General features: G+C 41.6%; 1 protein-coding gene across 5 annotated transcripts in view; it reads left to right on the forward strand.

The window, feature by feature from the left end:
- Nucleotides 1–20265, forward strand: part of MFSD6 (major facilitator superfamily domain containing 6) — an 86948-nt gene that overhangs the window by 43783 nt on the left and 22900 nt on the right. For all 5 annotated transcript variants that reach the window (XM_021074490.1, XM_021074493.1, XM_021074492.1 and 2 more), the window contains one exon: nt 13775–13872. In XM_021074490.1, coding sequence (XP_020930149.1) covers nt 13775–13872 — 98 coding nt within the window. The remainder of the gene's footprint in view (nt 1–13774; nt 13873–20265) is intronic.

Raw genomic sequence — 20265 nt, forward strand, 5'->3', positions numbered from 1 at the left:
AAGCTAGGAAGAGGGTCTTCACCAAAAACAGACAGTGCTGGCACCCTGATCTCATATGGCCAGTCCCCAGAATTGTGAGAATATAAATATGTGTTGTTTAAGCCACCCAGTCTGTGGAAGACTGAGCAGACTAAGACATGTTTCTAAACAGAGCAAGGAGAACCTGAGGCGGATATAGCTTAGGGAATTCCCAAAGAATCTAAGAGTCAGAGGACACTAGACTAGAAGGGACCTGTGGCCTGACATGGGGATAACAGCTGGAGTGGGTCCAGCAGTGGCAAACTTATTTTTCTGCTTGTGTACACATTCCTGGCAGCATGTATATTGGGTTGTTGGGTGGATATACCATGAAAGCCTAGGAAGGAACAGATTTGCTATGATTTGCCTACAATCCAACCTTCAGAGTTGTGGAGCAGGGAGTCAGCCCCCGGCCTCTGGCTTATAATTGCCATGCTCTTTTCAATTTACCAGATAGTAATGTTGGTTTTCATTATAGTAGATGAAGACTAGTGTCATTACTATTTCATTTCTCTTAACTAAGTTATTATTAATTACTATTACTCTTACATTAAGTTATTACAATTATGTTATGCTTAGTTCTGTTAATGAGATTTTGTTGGAAATCTAACAGTTCGTTTCAAGGTAGAATATTATAGGTATTCTAGAATGGATAGAATGCCATTCTAGGCAGAATGGTAGAATGGTCATTAATTTTTTTAAGGTAGGGAGTTCCCTTCCTGTTGTGGCCCAGCAGAAATGAATCTGACAAGCATCCATGAAGATGCAGGTTTGATCCCTGGCCTCGATCAGTGGGTTAAAGATCCAGTGTTGCCATGAGCTGTGGTGTAGGTCATAGATGCAGCTTGGATCCCGGGTTGCTGTAGCTGTGGTATACGTCAGCAGCTGTAGCTCCAGTTTGACCCCTAGTCTGGGAACTTCCATATGCCTTGGGTGTGGCCCTAAAATTTTTTTTTTTTTTTTTTGTCTTTTCTAGGGCTGCTCCCACGGCATATAGAGGTTCCCAGGCTAGGGGTCTAATCAGAGCTGTAGCCTCCAGCCTATGCCAGAGCCACAGCAACGCAGGATCAGAGCCATGTCTGTGACCTACACCACAACTCACGGCAATGCTGGGTTCTTAACCCACTGAGCAAGGCCAGGGATCGAACCCACAACCTCATGGTTCCTAGTTGGATTTGTTAACCACTGCGCCACGATGGGAACTCCAAAAAAAAAAAATTTTTTTTTAAAGGTAGAGTTGTCATTAATTTTTGTGTATGTGAAAAAGAGCACCTTTTGAATCTCTGTTGGTTTCCCTCAAAGTCTTACACTCATGATGGAGGAGGCCCTGCTGATTGTGGAAGGGGAATGGGCTTTGACGGCAGAAGACCTGGAGTTGGATGTGGGGTGGAGAGTGTATGCCCTTCCATGGCTTCTGCTCCTTACCCAACTCAAGCCAGACAGTCAGCGTCTTATTATTTGATTTCAAAGGCTGCTTGCTTGATGCAGCCCTTGTCCTGCCCACAGGTGGAGGCAGAAATCCTGGCCCACCTTGTATCCTACCTCAGCTTTGATACCTGAGGTTTCTGGGGCTACCTCAACGGAAATGGCCTTCTGGCCTATTTCATCTGATAATGCAACATTTTGCTTCTCAGTAAGTTTTTCCTTTGTGATCCAGGATATTGGGCAGCTGTTGAGTGGCATTTGTTTTTCTGCTTTTCTCTTACCTCATTCTTAATGAGGTAATGAGTCATCAGAGTTTAAAATGTTAACCATCTTCTAAAGTCAACTCAAACATACACCCAGCTTCTTAATCCAAGTGCACATCTGCTACCAGAAGCATAACTACACTGACAGGGCTAGTCCCTGTTTCCACTGGTCCAATCCAGAGGCGTTTCTTCAAGCCACTGTCTGGGTGTGACTTCATGCCAGGGCCTTGGAAAAGGAACATGGAAAAGGAACGTTGAACAATGTTATTACCTACCTAAAGAGCCATAGGGCAATGGACAGGTGACCCTCCATTGGCCTCCTAACTTTGTAGCCCCATTCTTCCTCTCTAGACTTCTGTTCCTTGTCTCTGTGAAATAAGAGGGTTGGACTTGATGTTGTGGCTTTGTCTAGTTCTGACTCTATGGATCTAACTTTCTACTTTAGTTGGTTTCCGTATGTGAAAAACCACACATCAGATCTCACCCCTCCCTGCCCACCCTGCTGAGGACTCAGGCTTTGAATGGTTTCTGCTGATAAGTCAGAGTACACAAAGCCATTCATGCCAGGTCATCCATGCTGTGCCATGACAGCAGACTGGCTGATGACCATAGCTGGTGATAGGGGATGTGATTTATGATAGCAGTTGCTGGGATCTGTATACAGAATTTTCTTTCTGCAAAGCCAGTTGTCTTGAGTGGAAGTTAGAACCCTAACCCTTAGACATTTCTCCATGTGCTGGCTCAGACAGAATTTGTAAACGACGTGGCTGCACTTAGTGAAATATTTTCACTGTATTGTTTAATGGTAGTTTCCACATTTGCACAATGTGTGGCAGTTTTTCTTGACGTGAGCATTTGACCTTTTCAAAACCCCTGTAGCATAACCAAGGCAGTCGTGATCATTCCTGCAGAAAGTCCACCTGCAGTATGCCTGCGTCCCAGATTCCACCGCTTCAGCCCAGATACAGCTGTACATTCTGCCTGCTGCAAAAGCAAGTTAATTAGTGCTGTTTGTCAAAGCCTTTCATTTTACGTCAGCCCCTAGAAAGGTAAACAGTGATCCCCTAGAGAACGTAAATGAGTAAATACAGTCAGCTTGGATGTGCAAAATGCCAGCGGTCCTCCTCTAAGGGTGCAGACTCACTCTGACTCTAGAGGCCCAGGGTAGCTGCCGCTTGTATCAGAGGCTCTATTTCTGGACCCAGAGTAAATCGCTCTTGAGTAAACAAGTAAAAACTAAAACTGGCACGCTTTACTAAATTTTGTTGCATGTTGGAGTTGCAAGTAGCCTTGGGAGTCATTTTTGTGAGTTGAATTGTGTCCCCTGAAAATTCATATGTTAAAGTCCTGACTCCCAGGGCCTCAGAATATGACGGCATTGGGAAATAGGGTCTTTAAAGAGGTAAATTAAAATGAGGCTCTCAGGGTAGACCCTAATTCCATATGACTGGTGTCCTTATGAGAAGAGGAGGCTGGAACACAGACACATGCCAGGGAAGACCATATGAAGACACAAGGAGAAGGTGGCTATCTGTAAGCCAAGGAGAGAGGCCTCAGAGGAAACTGATCCTGCCAACACCTTGATCTCAGATGTGCAGTTTTGTTTTTTTTTTTTTTAATAAGAAAATGAATTCTGTTGTTTAAGCCTCCCAATCTGTGGTATTTGTTACAGTAGCCCTAGCAAAATAATGCAGCCAGGTAGGCCTAGCTTCATCCCAGTTTGGAGTCTTTTCTCCCTAATCCTTGGCATATGGTTACTTAGCCTTTGTTAGCCCCTTCTAGTGTGAAACTTGCTACCTCACAAGGTAGCTAAGATCTTGTGTTCCTTAGGACTCTTTCACCTGAGGTGGCAGAAAACTGTACCCAAAGTGGCTTAAGCAAAACAGGGAATATATTGTCTAGCAGGTGGTCTTAGGTGTGGCTTTAACCAGGTCTCAAAGGATGTGATCAGAGCCTGCTCTCTCCATCTACTAGCTCTGTCTCCTTTGGGTAGACTTCATTCCCACGTCCCAGGTGGGTCCAGGCTCATATCTTCCCAGGGTCAAGTACAGCTGCAAAGAGAAAATGCTGCATTCCTTGTTTCTACTCAGCAGCCGAAACAGTATCTTTTGTACTGAGTGCTCACAGGTATGACTTTGGGTTAGCACAGCCCACTCCCTCTTCAGCCAAGAGCCCTTCACATATATGAATGTCCCTCCTACAGCTTTGCTTCTCCAGTTCCCTCGGGGATTTTCCCCAGAACATCCTATCCCAGACTCTCCCCCCCTCCTTTTTTTTTAATCTTCCCCCACATTCTGTTCTGACTCCTTTCTTTCTTTTCTTTTCTTTCTTTCTTTTTTTTTTTTTTTTTTTTTTTGCCAGTGATCTGTAACTCACCCACTTCCTGCTGTGGTCTGGCCAAAGTCAAGAACAGTGGGATTATTATGTCCTTTTGGGTTTGGTCATGATATTCCTTCAGCCTGAATTTTGATGAATTTTAGTTCCCTCAAATGTAGCTTAGAGTCAGCTAAAACTTTTGGGGCCTTTTTCAGATTAATTGCTATGACATGTCAGTGATTCTTGCCGGAAGTTATAGAATTTGTATTTTATGTATATCTTAGGCTGTTTCATGGAAATATTTTAGACAAAATCTTGCTGTGTGTGTGTTTGGTCATTTGACTTGTACCCAAATGGAAACTATAACAAAAAAACAGCATATTGTATATTTCAAGAAATTGAGTTCCATTTATCAAGGTTCTCTTTTGTTTTAAAATCCTTATTTTTTAACCTAGCTAAGAATATGAGACAGATAAACTAAGAGAATAATGAAGAGATATAAATATGGCCAGGAACCAGCACAGTGACCCAGCTGATGGTTACCATAATTATACTCTTAGCTTATCAATCATTTAGAGAGGAAAGATTTGAAGGCAGCCAAATAAAGAATGACTTAAGATCAGCAGAGACTGAGACTTCACTTTTACCTTTTCATTTTCTAGCAGAAAAAAAGGGAAGGAAATATTAGTAGCTGCAGAAAACATATATAACAAATGAACATTTCTTTCCCCACATTTACTCTTCTGACCTATAGCAGGGTTCTTATGCTTTTTTTTTTTGGTCTTTTTGCCTTTTCTAGGGCCGCTTCCTGCAGCATTTGGAGGTTCCCAGGCTAGAGGTCCAATCAGAGCTGTAGCTGTCAGCCTACGCCAGAGCCACAGCAACTCGGGATCAGAGCCACGTCTGCAACCCACACCACAGCTCACAGCAACACCGGATCCTTAACCCACTGAGCAAGGGCAGGGATCGAACCCGCAACCTCATGGTTCCTAGTCGGATTTGTTAACCACTGAGCCATGATGGGAACTCCCTCTTATGCTTTTTTTTACTAAGATGTGTCAGTGGCCTCTTTGGTGATAGAAGCTTGGTGACTTCAGGGTCTCTATTGGTGATCCCTTTGGCTAAGTTGTGGTCAGTATGGGAGTGCCTCTGTCTTTGGGGTTTGTGGTTTACGTGCTAACTCTTATTCTTCTGGTGAGATAGGCCTGTGGGTACCCAAGAACCTTGTTATCTGCTTGTGCACATGTGTTGAGCATCCATTGCATGGTGCTGGGGGATGCCCTAGATAAGCAAACTATGGTCAGCTATTCACTGAACTATTGCTGCTCCACATAAATATCTGAATAATTATCTTCAAGCATAACCTATTAACATTAATCAAAAACATTGCCAAATGTGGACATCCATTTTTTTTTGTCATCCTAGTTCTAGGCCTCTTTTATAAATCGGTTCATTCTTTTACATACTCATCACTTATTCCTATATCATGATCAATATCTTATCTTGGTATATATATACTTACAAATACATGTGCATACATACACATATACTTACAAGCATGATATGTACATAGTTTAAATTTATATCCTGTTCACCCCCCTGGCACTTAGCAACAGAATATGTTCAATTAATACTTATTGAGTGATGTTCTATTTAAAGTGTTTATATTTTCTCTCTGGCCATGAATATTTATTGAGTGCCTGTTATGTGTCAAGCCCTGGAGATAAATCTGAGCCAACATAATATTAAATAGACTTCGCCCTTCTTGGAGAATACAGTCAAGTTGTTGCTGTATAGTTATGACTGAGACAAGGTCTGTGAGGAGAGACACATGATGCTGTGATCACATGTGAGGAGCTGAGTGAGATCTGAAGGAGGAGCAGGTCATCAGGGCACAAGGAAGGATGGGTGAGGACAGTGGCCCAGTGGGCCCGTTGGGAACTCCTGTGGCTGGGGCACAGAGGGCTAGGCAGAACGTTGTGCCAGACAGGCTACAGAAATATGTTTTGTAATAGAATCTTATTTCTGCTAGCAGTTTTGATGCAAAGGTTCCCATTGTATTACATTTAATACTTACTGATGATCCAGGTGGCTCTTGAAACAAAGGAGTACTTTGAAGTTTCTCTCTATAGACTGCCATTTGCTTTGTCCAGAAAAAAACATGATCACGGCGATACGAAGTATTTCATGTGCCTATTTGTATGACTGTTTGACGTATGCCCAATCTCACCACAGATTGAAAAATGAAATAATGCTGAATATTAATTAGGCTGGGATGTTGTATTATTTCTAAACTGAAATAGAAATACAGATCATGATCTCTTCGGGTTGGAGAGCTTGAGTCAAACATCACTCGTCGTTTACTGGGCCTGCTCATGCTACATGAACCACAGTGACTGATCTCTGTGAAGGTGGATGTATACATGGGGAGAACTTCACAAGTGTGGAGGATACTCAGTAAAGTCGCTCCCACTCTTGGGACAGTCCCCCAGATACCTCCCCAGAGCCCATCAGTGGTATGAGGCTCTAGTGTCTTCTTTCAGAGATAGTCTGTTCATGTGTCAGTGCACACGTGTATGTAACTCTCCTTCTCTGATGATTAGGATAGTAAGATGATATTAACATACTTTACTTATTGTTCTGCAGTGACTTTTAGGTCATTTCAGGTGACAGCATCAAGTAATTTGTGGTGGTTTGATTAGAAATAAAACATAACATATTCACAAACTTTAAACATTTTAAAACACAAAAATATTGCTAATCTTTTGATACAGGGCCAGACCTTTTCCTTGAAAACAATTCTGCTATTGGGGTTGCACCACACCTGTAATCTGTGATTTCCATTAGTTTTGATTTCTTTAGTGTCAGACATGAGCTTAAAAATACTTTCAAAACAGATGATCTGAGTACAGAATTTTTTAGTTTTTTTATTATTTGAACCTACGTTTTTTATGGTCGATTTCTCATGCTTAATTTGACCTTTTTTCCATCTTGTAAACCTTTATTTTTGTGTGATTATCTAAAACTATATAAGTCACTCTACAAACTTAAAAGAAATAGACTCCTTAGACAATGCATGGTCCTGTAATCACAAATCTCCAAGATAACCATTGATTGTTGGTATCTGCGTCCTTTTAGATATGTTTAGGTACTAATATGACTTGAATATGGAGACACACACATATACACACATTTTATGGCACAGTGACCATGAAGCCATTGTTTTAAGAGATTTATCTAGTGGTTCCCAACAGGAGGTGTTTAGAAATGTGGGTGGGGTATTTTCAGTTGTTTCAGAATCCTAAACATTGCACAGTGAATGGGTGGGTCCCTATGGTAAAGAATTATACCATCCAAAATCTTAGTGGCCCATTGTGAAACACTTTTCATGAGAACAGTGCTTCTTTTTGTCCTCATGTTTTATCAGTTTCTGTAAGATGATATTAAATTACATCACTATGATTCATTGAGCACTTGAGCAAGGCTGAAACCTTTTGAGTAGAAGATGAAAAGGACCCAGTCCTTGCCTCCTAGGAACTCAGTCTTCTGTGTGTAACACTTGCATACTGTGCTCATGGAAACAGTTTAACAGAGAAACAGGGAGACAGATCTAGGATCATTTATACCTGGGGACATTTGAAAAGGTTTCTTAGAAGAGATGAGCCCTTGTAAGAATAGAACTCTCACTGTCAGAGGTACTAGTGCCCAAAGTTGTGTCTTGGAAAAAGGAAGAGGTGTGTCATTAGTTCTGCCACTTCTGGGTAAGCACTGAGCCTGAGCGTGGGGTTTGGCAGCTCCTACCAAGTGGTGCTCTGGTCACTGACTCTTGGCCACCTCTCCGTTCTCTGTCTAGTAGTTTTTGCTGCCCCTGTGGCATGAGAAAAGTGTCCTGTGATGGTATTTTGGGCCGCTTTTCTTTGGGTGGGAAATCCAAGAAATGTCAGCTAGGATCCTTTTAAGCCAGCTGGCCCTGGGAGTAGGACACAGGATGGCAGGCAATGCCATGGAGAGGGTAAGAAAGGGGAGGCAAGATAAGAGATTCCAGACGGTGACAGTAAAACCCTATTCTGCTAGACAGGGGCAGAAGAACCCTGGGAGGACCCCCACAGTGACATTACATCATGGAGGCTGGTAGGGAGAAGGGGGAGGGATATGGAAAGATGAGAGTTTTCTAGACTAAAATTTAACTCTTCAAGGCTTCTATTTAGTTTTCTTCTAAAAAATTTGAATATATATTTTCATTTTGTTTTTGGTCTTTTTTGCTTTTTAGGGTTGCACCTGAGACATATGGAAGTTCCCAGGCTAGGGGTTGAATCAGAGCTGAAGCTGCTGGCCTATGCCACAGCCACAGCAACACCAGATCTGAGCCACATCTTCACCCTATACCACAGCTCACGGCAACGCCAGAACCCTTAACCCACTGAGTGAGGCCAGGAATGTAACCTGCGTCCTCATGGATACTAGTCAGAGTTGTTTCATTGAGCCACGACGGGAACTCCCAGATGTTACTTTTTGAATCTCCGTTTGTTGCTAGCCGGTCTTCATCTCTGCCCAGCCCTGGAGCAACGTGTGTGTGTGTGTGTGTGTGTGTGTGTGTGTTGGAACACTGCGTCTTCATGCCCTGGAGCAACGTGTGTGTGTGTGTGTGTGTGTGTGTGTGTGTTGGAACACTGCGTCTTCATGCCCTGGAGCAACGTGTGTGTGTGTGTGTGTGTGTGTGTGTGTTGGAACACTGCGTCTTCATGCCACAGCGTATTCAGTCTCCATCTGCAGACACTCCACTTCTGGTTGATTAAAAAAAACATTCCCATCCAGGGTATTTTGTTTTTATCCAGTGCTTTTTTCTCTTCTGAGGAACTGTTCTATTTCTCCATTAGAGACTTTGCAAAATACTTGCTGCCAGTTACTCACTTGGCTAAGAATGGGTTTTCTTTACATGGTGGTGCTCTTTTGTCTCAAACATCTGAGAGCATGTAGGGTAATCTTCCTGGTCCTTCTCTGCTGCTCATAGCTTGAATTGTCTCTGCAATAGAGAATAATTTCCATGTTGGATCTGGGCTGAATGAGTTCTCTCATCTCTTCATAAATCCTCAGACTTTGCCCGTTCTTCTATCTTTCACATGTCCTCTCTGTCTGCAAACGCTTGAGGTTTTATGGTTAACCTCTATTTCTAGTGTTTCCTCTGCCTTTGACCATTTACTTCTAACTCAGGTGTCCTGGAACCCCTAGGGGTAGTGAGGAACCTCTACCTCTGCTGCCTTAGCACTTTGTGCAGATCTCTCAGGGTATTGTGTTTACACGTTTGCTTCTGTGTCTGTCTCCCCACCAGACTCAGTTCCTTGATGGCAAGGGGAATTCTCTTCATTTTTATTCCCTTTTGGTCCAGCCTGGTGTGTGGCACATAGTGATACCTCAGTGTTTATTGAGTGCAATTCATGGTCTTTGTGGTTTAGAAAAGTTCTCAGGGGGCATTCAGCCCTATTATAGGTGGTTTAAATGAGAAAAGTAGGGCATCATAATTAACCCTCACTCTATTAGGACTGCAGGATGACTCACAATTCTATCTATATCTTGAATATTATCTTTCTGAAAAAAAAGTACCAGTTTTATTATAAGATAATCACCAGTCAACTTATCCTGCCAATACTGTGGGTTGTGGTTTTGTAAGAAATTGGAATCTCATAAGCATTCTCCTATCATTGTATTTTGCTCAAATACAGAATTAAGGAATGACAAGAGTTGGGTTTTCCACAGTGTAGTGTTTTCCGTTGAATCATTTGCTCTTTACCAATTTTGTTCTTTATAGATAAGTTTTCGATACCACCTGTTCTAAAACTGACTTTATTTCCTGTCTACTTTTATGTTTACTGAACTCTTATTGTGAAATAGAGAAGCAATGATGTTGTTTCTGAGCTGTTTCACCCTATAGGTATTCAATAGTTCTTTGTATCTCGCCGAGAGGCATTTTTCAAACTATTTTTCTGGTGTCTTAATGCTCAAGAAGATTCTAGGATCCCAAACATCTGCTCTATATTCAGCATAAAGAATTTAGTTGTCCATATGGTGATCTGGTAAAGCATAGGATAAACTCCTTTTTCTTAGCAAATTACGAGCATGTATTTATTTGTTAGGGCTGCCACAGCAAAGCACCACAGACTGGGCAGCTTACAAAAACAGAACTTTATTTCCTCCCAGTTCTGGAAGCGGAAAGTCCAGTTCAGGGTGTTGGCAGGATGTATTTCTTCTGAGGACTCTCCCCTTGGCTTGTCTCCCGGTGTCTTCACCAGGTCATCCTTCTGTGCCCGTCTCGTCTCTCCTAATCTCTTCTCATCAGGACACCACCCATAGAGCATCATTGTGCCTTAATTTCCTCTTTAGAGGCCCTGTCTCCATATTTAGCCAGACTCTGAGGTACTGGGGCTTGAGACTTAGAACTTCAGCATAGGAATTTTAGCGGAGTGGTGGGGATGGGATTCGGCCCGTAACAGCGAACGATATGGCAGTTTAAGTGTCCTCTTCAGATATTGAAGAGATTCTTAGGTTGCTGCAATACTTTTTAGTGACTTATTCAGTAAGTACATGTCTACTTCTTTCCTTTTCCATAGATTAAAGTGCTGTCTTCTTTTCTACTCATAATTTTACCCATGCTGATTTTTTCGAAGCCACTGGCTTTCCCAGAATGGGTGGTGAGGAAATGCGAGTACTTCTCTCTTCTGGAATTCTGGGATGCAAGTTTTATCAGAAAACAAACAAACAGACAAACAAAAAAACAAAAAAAACAAAAAAAAAAAAAAAAAAAAAAAGAGAGAGAGAGAGTTCCCACTGTGGCGCAGCAGAAATAAAACCAACCAATATCCATGAGGATGCCAGTTTGATTCCTGGCCCCGCTCAGTGGGTTAACAATCCAGCACTGACATGACTGTGGTGTAGGTTACAGATAAGGCTCGGATCCTTCATTGCTGTAGCTGTGGTGTAGGCTGGCAACTGTAGCTCCGATTTGACCCCTAGCCTAGGACCTTCCATATGCTGTGTGTGTGGCCCTAAAAGCAAAAAGAAAAAGAAAACAGAAGGGTACTTGGATACTTTTCTCTAAAATAATAATAGTAATAATACCTTTTATTGAGTGCTCATCATGGACAGTTCACTGTGTTGTCATTGTCACAACAAGTCTGCAGAGTCGATGTTATTAACCTGCCTGATAGATGAAGAAATTGAGGGTCAAAGAGATAAAGTAACTTGCCCTGGATACTTGTTAATTTTTGCTTTCTTCTTTAAGGCACCTGTTTGGTCCTAAAGGACTATCAGTTATGAGGTGAGAAATGTGGAAGATAAATAAAAGATATATAAGCTCATAGCCACTGGGCTTCTTGGCAGCAATCTGAGACCTAAATAAAGGTCCCAGAAGTTACAGACTCCAGGGGCTGAATTCCAGTGGGTAGAGGGTTGAAGGCACCACACAGCCTACCTCCTAAACTGGACTCGTTGGCTCCGGGTTACTTTAGGCCAGGACCTGGGAATTATGCCCTGGACTGAATAACGGTTGTCATTATAACCCTGATTGAGACGTGGGCTCAAAAGAATGGTTCCATATGGGCAACATGAACACAAGAAAGATGCATTACCAAATTTCTGTGACGGGATTATGGGCAAGAATTACCAGGAGCTGCTTGGAATGAACTAGATTAGTGGTTCTCCACCTTTGGCTCAGTATCTGAATAACCTGGGAACTTTCAAAAGCAGTGTCTGGGTTCCAGTCTTAGCCTTAACTGAAGGTGGCATGGGTCTTGGCATCTGTCATTTTTAAGTTACTGGAGTAAATCTGATATACAGCCATAGTTAGTAAAGACTAATGAGCTAGGTCAGAGGTTGGCAAGCTATGAGCCAGGGGCCAAATCTGGCCTGCTGCCTGTTTTTGTAGGGCCCAGAAACTAAGAATGATTTCTTCACTTTGAAGTGGTTGAAAAAAATCACAAGAAGAACACTATTTTGTGACACATGAAAATTATTTGAAATTTAAATGTCAGTGTTCATAATTCAAATTTTATTAGAACACAGCCATCTATGCTCCTCCATTTACATATTGTCTGTGGTTGCTTTCATGCCACAGTGGTGGAGCTGAGTAGTTGCAAGAGACCCACGTGCCTAAACTATTTACTGTATGGCCCTTTATAGAAAATGTTTGCTAACCCTAAGTCAGGCTAAGTTGACTCAACAGAGCTGCTTTAGAACTTAGAAGAAAATCTGTTTGTGTAACTTGTAAGTTTGCATAATGGTTTCTCTTTTTCTTGCCATGCCCATGGCATATGGAAGTTCCTGGGCCAGGGATGACATCCAAGCTGCAGCCGCAACCCACGCCACAGCTGCGGCAATGCTGGATCCTTAACCCACTGCACCACAGCAGTTGTGTGTTTTGCATATTAATTTCCTGTGGGCTTTTTGTTGTTGTTGCTTCCTAGCAGAGGGACCCGGATTGATGGATTCATAGCAAGTTTGTTCAGCAGATTTTTTTAATCATACAGAACTGAAACAAAATTTTTCCCTCAAAACACACCAGTGAAAAGAACATGATGTCCACAGACTATAACACAGATTCTTTCATTGTTGAAGATCTCCTAAATCCCTTCAAATATTAATTTCCTATCCCATCCCCATTCCTTCAACCCTGCTTTTTTAAATTTTTTCCCATCTTCTGTATCATGTATGCAGTTAATATGCCTCCAAGTATTTTCTTTCCTTAATCCAGTGCTGGAAAAAGAGGACACGGTTTTTTGGGATGATTTTAATATGAAAATACAGTTGAGAAGGTTTAGAAGAATATCACCGAATGTCAAACTGGTTTATTTCCTTTGCATTCTAGTTTTCATCCACTTGGATTTAGTGAACAAGGAAAGTATTAAGGTTGGGGAAATTAACAGAAAATGGAAAACAACCAAGAAAAAGAAATCCCATAGGTTGTGTTTTATGAAGAGAAGTAGCTGCTATTTGCTTCCAAGCCAGCCCTTCCAGTTCAGAATGAGCGAGATCGTAACCTTATACTCGGATTCACCACTTTGATTATGTTTTCACTCATGATTTTGGTGGTGGGTGTTGTGAGGGCAAAAGCTAGAGGCTGATACATATATTTATCAGTTTTGTAAGCATGTGATATCATATTATGGATTTTTTTTAACAAATAATAAAGTTGTATCCATTGAACGGAGACGAAAAAGCATTTGATTTCCAAATAGTTTATTATTCGTCACTGGATTATAGTTTTCAGTGACCTTGAGAGTCTCCTTGGGAAACTACTTGGTGTCTTGGGTATTGCAATTGTGGCCACATATTCACATGTTCTCATTTTTATCCTGTCCTTCCCCCATCATAGTGAAGTGGCTATAATCCCACGCATATTTACCCTACAGCCACCTGGAAGGAAGCCAGCAATGTCATTAGAGATGGCAGTGTGCCCAGACTATCTTAAAAAAGCATCATCTCTGCTACCAATTAAGTTTCAGGAAGGGTGATGTTCGCTTTTATATTAACAAGCATTTGGAAAGGCTGAGAGTAGATGTATTAGAAGCAGTCTTCTTATTCCTAAGAGTTCATGGTTAAATTTAATTGTCCTTTAGCTTCCTCATTCCTGAGTTTGGGACACTGTGTACTGGTTGATGGATGTTTTCAGTGGGGGCTGGAGGCGGGGGGGAGTGGGGGAGTAGGTGATATTTGCATATTTTGTATCTCTACCAGAGCCTTAACGTATTTTGCTTTTTTAGGGTTCTATACATTGGCCTGGCCTGCAATACAGCTCGCTATATTTATATTTCCTACCTGGAAAATGCCTGGACTGTTCTCCCCATGGAAGTTCTTCAAGGTAAGTTAACAGCTGGTACTAGAATGATTTTTCTACTTGACTAAGTTATGATTACATGAAAGTTCAGTGGCCTTAGGTATCTGATTCTACAAAGGCAGGGCAGACCTACCATTTAATATGATTTTGAAGTCGTCGTTAAGGAAGAAGTGACGTAAGGGGGGCTGGTTCTTGAGTTACTCAGCATGATCGTGTTTGTTGAGCCAAACAAAGCTAGGTTTGTCCCACACCCTTGTGATTAAACAAAGAAAGAGGAACTCTGCAGTAAACTCTTAGGTACAGTTGTTAGGTGTACACATCTAAAGGTGGTTTTAAATATAAAAGAATTTATCTTTTAAAGCTTTTGCTGGGGTTTTTTTAGGTTAACATACAGAAAAGGTTGTCATAATTATTTTCTTTCCTCAATTACTTGTATCTCTTCTAGTGATTTTTAAGTAATTTACAGTCAGACTGTTGCTGTCCCATGAACCTTTAAAATCTTTGTTCACATATTCTGACCTGAGTTCTCTCTGCTTCACCGGACTCTTTCCCTTCCACATAAAGCTTTGAAAAAAATTTCTAGGAGGCTCTTGCCTTGTGGCTTAAGACAATGAAAGCATGGCTTTTTATTCATTAGTTCATGTAATCCAGACTATATCCTGAGAAGCTATGCTGCAGCTTGGCTAAACCATTTGGTGATTGGCATTATGATTAAAATAGAGGCTCAGGACTACATTAAGTACAAGTTCACTAGCTTTGTAGATTGCCATTATCATTTTTCCGAACCCTGAGGATGCAAATGCAGCACAGTCAACATAATTAATTCTTGGTCGTGATATCTAAGATGAAAACTCACAGTTGTACATCAAACAAAAGGTATGAAATACAAGCACATTCACCAGATTCCATTGTGGCAATGAAAAAAAAAAACCTATCCTAATTGAGAAGAGATAATTTATACTCACATTATAATTATAAAATTCAAATATATACACACTTTAAAGGTGCCTCCTCCCCTCAGATCCAATGCAATGGTGTAATTGATGAAAATTTCTTTTATAAATATATAAAAAAGGAAATTTGGTTTTAAAATAAATTATTGTTTGTAATATTTAGAACTCTGGAAGAGTCTTGAGGTGGGTCACACATCTCAGCATTGTGCCATTTAAGAAAAGCAAAGCACAGGAGTTCTCATCGTGGCACAGAATCTGACTGGGAACCATGAGGTTGCGGGTTCAATCCCTGGCCTTGCTCAGTGGGCTAATGATCCGGCGTTGCTGTGAGCTGTAGTGTAGGTCGAAGACGCGGCTCGGATCCCGCGTTGCTGTGGCTCTGGTGTAGGCTGGGGCTACCGCTCCGATTAGACCCCTAGCCTGGGAACCTCCATATGCCGTGGGAGTGGCCCTAGAAAAGGCAAAAAGACAAAAAAAAAAAAAAAAAAAAAAAAGCAAAGCACAGAATATAAACTGCAGGAAAGAATTGTGTAATAACAAAGTATATGCCACACAGTTCTTAGGGCTTCTCACCTCTAATTCCTACTCCGTTCTATGAAGCAGGATGCTTGCCTGATTTAACTGCTTTATTTATTGGTGTGACACTGTGTGCAGACACTTACTAAAAAAAAACTGGTATACCTACTGTAATTATACATGCATATACCTTTTTCTCCTTTTAATTTAATATGAATTAAGTGAAAAAGGATGGTTTGTATTAGTGACTTAAGAAATTAGCGCATGAGAAAAGCTTTTTTACAAAAAGATTAAAGACATAACGATAGAAGAACTTTTAAGAGGGGAAAAAACACTGTTAAAATAGAAAAATTCTTTTTTTCCTATAAATTTATCAAAGATGTATTAAATAGCCACTGAGAGGCAGCATGCTGGGTGCTTGGAATGTAATAAGAAAAACAATGTATTAACTTAGCCCTCAAGGTCTCACCACTGTTCTGGAAGCCAGATGTGTCAACACATAATTACTACACAGTGTGTTAGATGGAATCAGAAAAATGTGCCAGGTAACAGAGAAGAGCTCCATGGAGGGAATGATTAACTTTGTGAGGCAGAGAGTGGGTGGGCAAAGGTATCATTAAAAGATCCCCCAAGGAGATCACAGATGAGCTGGATGTTCAAGGGTGACCAGGACTCCCCCTGGTGGCCTAGAGAGAAGCGGACCTTTTGGCTTCAAGGAGAGCCAGTGCACAGCCATGGAGAGCGGACCCGCATCTCAGGGAACCTAGGGCTGATGGATTTGTAATCCCAAGCTGCTGACCCAGCACGTATTTTCATGATATGTCTTATATGCACTTCCAGACAGTTGTCTCTGCTTCCCGTGGCAGGTGACAGTTTATACCTTTGTGTTTCATTCTGTATCCCCGGTGCTAGTAGAAACCTAGTTACTCATCTAAAGAAGTGAAAAGGGGGAATCTATAAATACAGAGCATCTCCTTGGCTAACAGAGGGCTCTGTGATGAGTTCCAGGGAGCTCTCTGTGACTCACACTGGAGGAGACGGTTCTGTTCCTGGCAGAAATGAGTGCTGAGTATTTCAGCTGTACAACAAAAAAGCCCTTGCCTTTCTTTGGCCCATGCCCACCCCATGGAAAAGTGGATCATCCATGTGCAATAAATTCTATGTCATAGGAACACACTTCTGACTGAACAGGTTGGTCTTTCCAGTCTGGATTTCTCCAGGTCTACAGGGTGTGTCCAAATGACTTTAAAGTCCCCGTGCTTAAGTGTCTTCTCAGGAGCCAATAAAACCGGGAAGTGATGACAAAACATGAAATGATTTAATTACAGGACAAGGCCACTGTCATCGGCACCCTTAACTCCTTGACTCAAACTGATACCTGATGATGATCAGAGACCAGTCTTAGGAGGTGGAGGGCTGGGGAGTGGGGATGTTGGCTCTCATCACTGACGATCGTGACACCAAACAGTCAGCACCAACAAAGGGTCTTCTTAAAAATAACGATGAGGTAGAGCTTTTCATTCTCTCACCCCTTGCCTCATCCCCAAAGCACCATGAGAACTGGTACCACCTAGTGGAGCAGCTGGAGAAGACAGGGATGTGCTTTTTTTGGTGTCTCTGGCTACCAATCTCTTTCTCTTGTGGGTTGCCTGTAACTGAAGGAGGAGGATTCTTTGTTATCCTTTATTCCTTGGGGCTCTTGATCATCATCTCGGCATTTGTCTCCTCAGGCCATGTTGGTAATAATTAGCAGGTGGGATTGGGATGAAGAAAATTTCCTTCTCTTTCCGCCTCTAGGAGGGAGGCTGTGTGGGTATCTATTTGGGGATCAAGGTAAGAAGACTCTTGGGTACTGTTGGGCATTATGAAGATATTTCTTTCCCATGATCTTTCTTACAATTTAGTAGCCATCCAGTATTCTCTTGCAGCCTCTTAGTAGTTCACCTGTCTTTTGCAGCACATAAGTTGTTCATTTGGAACTGGTGCCACCATATAAGGAAGTAGAAGATGTATTTCCTACTCTTAAGGAGCCTGTAATTTATTTTAAAAAGAAACAGTGGGTCTAAGCACCTAAAAGCATTGCTGGGTGCAGTGGAAGGGGTGGGATAGTTTATATTAATTTCTCGGGATCGCATTTTTTTTTTTTTTTTTTTTTTTTTGTCTTTTGTCTGTTGTTGTTGCTGCTATTTCTTGGGCCGCTCCCGCGGCATGTGGAGATTCCCAGGCTAGGGGTTGAATCGGAGCTGTAGCCACTGGCCTACGCCAGAGCCACAGCAACGCGGGATCCTAGCCGCGTCTGCGACCTACACCACAGCTCACGGCAACGCCGGATCGTTAACCCACTGAGCAAGGGCAGGGACCGAACCCGCAACCTCATGGTTCCTAGTCGGATTCGTTAACCACTGCGCCACGACGGGATCGCATTTTAAAAACTCATAGGAATTTTCTCCTTTTCTTATGTATAGGAAGCATTTACAGATATTCCTGATTGTGATCCAGAGTATACGCCTTTGATAAAAATCAAGATCAGATTTGTTGTGCTCTTTCTTAAGTGGATGTTGATTGTGAATCCTTGCAAAAATTTGAGATGAATGTGATCCAAATTACTCTTTTTTTTTTTTTTTTTTTTTTTTTTTTTTAGGGCCACATCCGGGGCATATGGAAGTTCCCAGGCTAGGCATCGAATTGAAGCTACAGCTGCCAGCCTTCACCACAGCAACTCAGGATCTGACCTGTGTCTGCAGCCTACAACACAACACTGAATCCTTAACCCACTGAGTGAAGCCAGGGATCAAACTCACGTCCTCATGGATGCTGGTCAAATTCGTTACCGCTGAGCCATGACAGGAACTCCCAAATTATTCTTAATATTAAAATGTATTTGGAGTTCCCATTGTGGCGCAGTGGTTAACGAATCCGACTAGGAACCATGAGGTTGCGGGTTCGATCCCTGGCCTTGCTCAGTGGGTTAAGGATCCGGTGTTGCTGTGAGCTGTGGTGTAGGTTGCAGACACGGCTCGGATCCTGCGTTGCTGTGGCTCTGGTGTAGGCCGGTGGCTACAGCTCCAATTGGACCCCTAGCCTGGGAACCTCCATATGCCGCGGGAGCAGCCCAAAGAAATAGCAAAAAGACAAAAAAAAAAAATAATAATAAAATGTATTTAAGGAGAGTAAGGTCAGCCCGGGGTTGTTGTAACTAAAGATGTGCTTTTGTGGTATTTGAATTAATGGCTCGAGCACTGAAGGTGAAAATGAGGCCTTCTGTGTCAGGCGCTTCTCTTCATGATGCTCCATCAGTGAGATCTGGGTTAAGATTTTGATGAAAGATAGTTTTTTAATGTCACCAGCCAGTAGGAAGGCCTGAACTGATATTTCTGAAGCTTTACTCCCTTATTTAATATGCCTCTTCAGCTGACTGAGAACCATTTCCTTCCTCGCATATTCTGGAAGAGCATGGAGAAATTATGAAAAGATTACTGTGCAGCCCTTATCTGACAGTGGAAATTCTAGCCATGATCCCAATCTGTTATCATCCATATAGGAAAGTTCTTGCCTGGCTTAATCCTGGAAATACCATTAGCTTGCCACATGAGTACATAAGATAGACAAATGCTCTCAGTTTATTATTCAGTGAGTAAATTAGCTTACAGAAGTTGCTGGCGTTACTGTTAAAATTATTCTTTAATCAGAATAGTCTTATAAATTGTAATAGAGCAGTTTTATCCTTTATCACTCCTGTGCTTTGCAATTGCTGAAAGTTCTTATATATCCTCTCTTACACTTTTTGAATTCTGGTCCAAAAAAACATGCATGTAGGAAGATGTATTATAAATGCTTATTATTTGATTTCACAGTCCCCTGCAAAATGTACTGTAGTTGAGATTTTCTAATTATTAAAGCTTTTGAATGATACAGGAAGTTCTATCACAGAAACTTATGTGAAGAAAAGTTGAAAACTAAATTTAAAAGTTGAATCTTTAATATAGCTTTTTTCCTAGCATATCATCCTGCCATCCATTACACGTTTGTAAAATCATCAGTGTATTTTAATCTTTTACATACTTATGCTCAGACCTCATTCTATAAATTATTTGACACAGTTTACCAAGATATGCAGTAATCTGGAAGCCATGAAGTGCTTAGGCTTAAATTACGCTACCTTGTATTCCAGCTCCCCTACCTATGAGCTATGTGTCTCTGGGTGAGCTGCTTAATCACTCTAAGCCTCTTAGACTTTTCTGCTACAGAATAGGCTGATATGAACTTGAAATAAATAATCTATGTGAAGTATTTAGCACATTACTAGGAACATAGTCTCCAATAAATGTTAAATAATATGCAATAAAAGTAAAATTTAAAATAATAGTAAAAATCAGGATAAGGGGAAATATAAAAGATTCTACTCTAAAAAGTTAAATTGCAACTATGCATTAAAGCCTGGCCATAATGACGAGTCAGTGCATACTGTTTTTATTTATTTTTATTTAATTAAATTTATTTATTTATTTTTGCTTTTTAGGGCCGCACCTACGGCATATGGAGGTTCCCAGGCCATGGGTCAAATTGGAGCTACAGGTGCCGGCCTCTGCCACAGCCATAGCAACAGCAGATCTGAGCCTCGTCTGCAGCCTACACCATAGCTCACGGCAACACAGACTCCTTAACCCACTGAGCAAGGCCAGGGATCAAACCCGAAACCTCAAGGTTACTAATCTGATTCATTTTCACTGTGCCACATTGGGAACTCCCCAGTGCACACTGGTTTTAAAGTTATCTTTGGGGAAGAGAAATTTTTACTGGCTCCGCTCTAAAAGCAGTTCCCATGTGTGGCTTGCTATGGGGAAACACTGAATGTGTAGCACATAGTATTGTCAAGTCTTGACATTAAACACAGGCAGTTTAGGCTGGTGGTCTCATAAAACGCTGTTTTAAGGTGTGCCAAGGCTCT

The sequence above is a fragment of the Sus scrofa genome, chromosome 15 (genome assembly GCF_000003025.6).
Source record: "Sus scrofa isolate TJ Tabasco breed Duroc chromosome 15, Sscrofa11.1, whole genome shotgun sequence".
NCBI lineage: Eukaryota > Metazoa > Chordata > Mammalia > Artiodactyla > Suidae > Sus > Sus scrofa.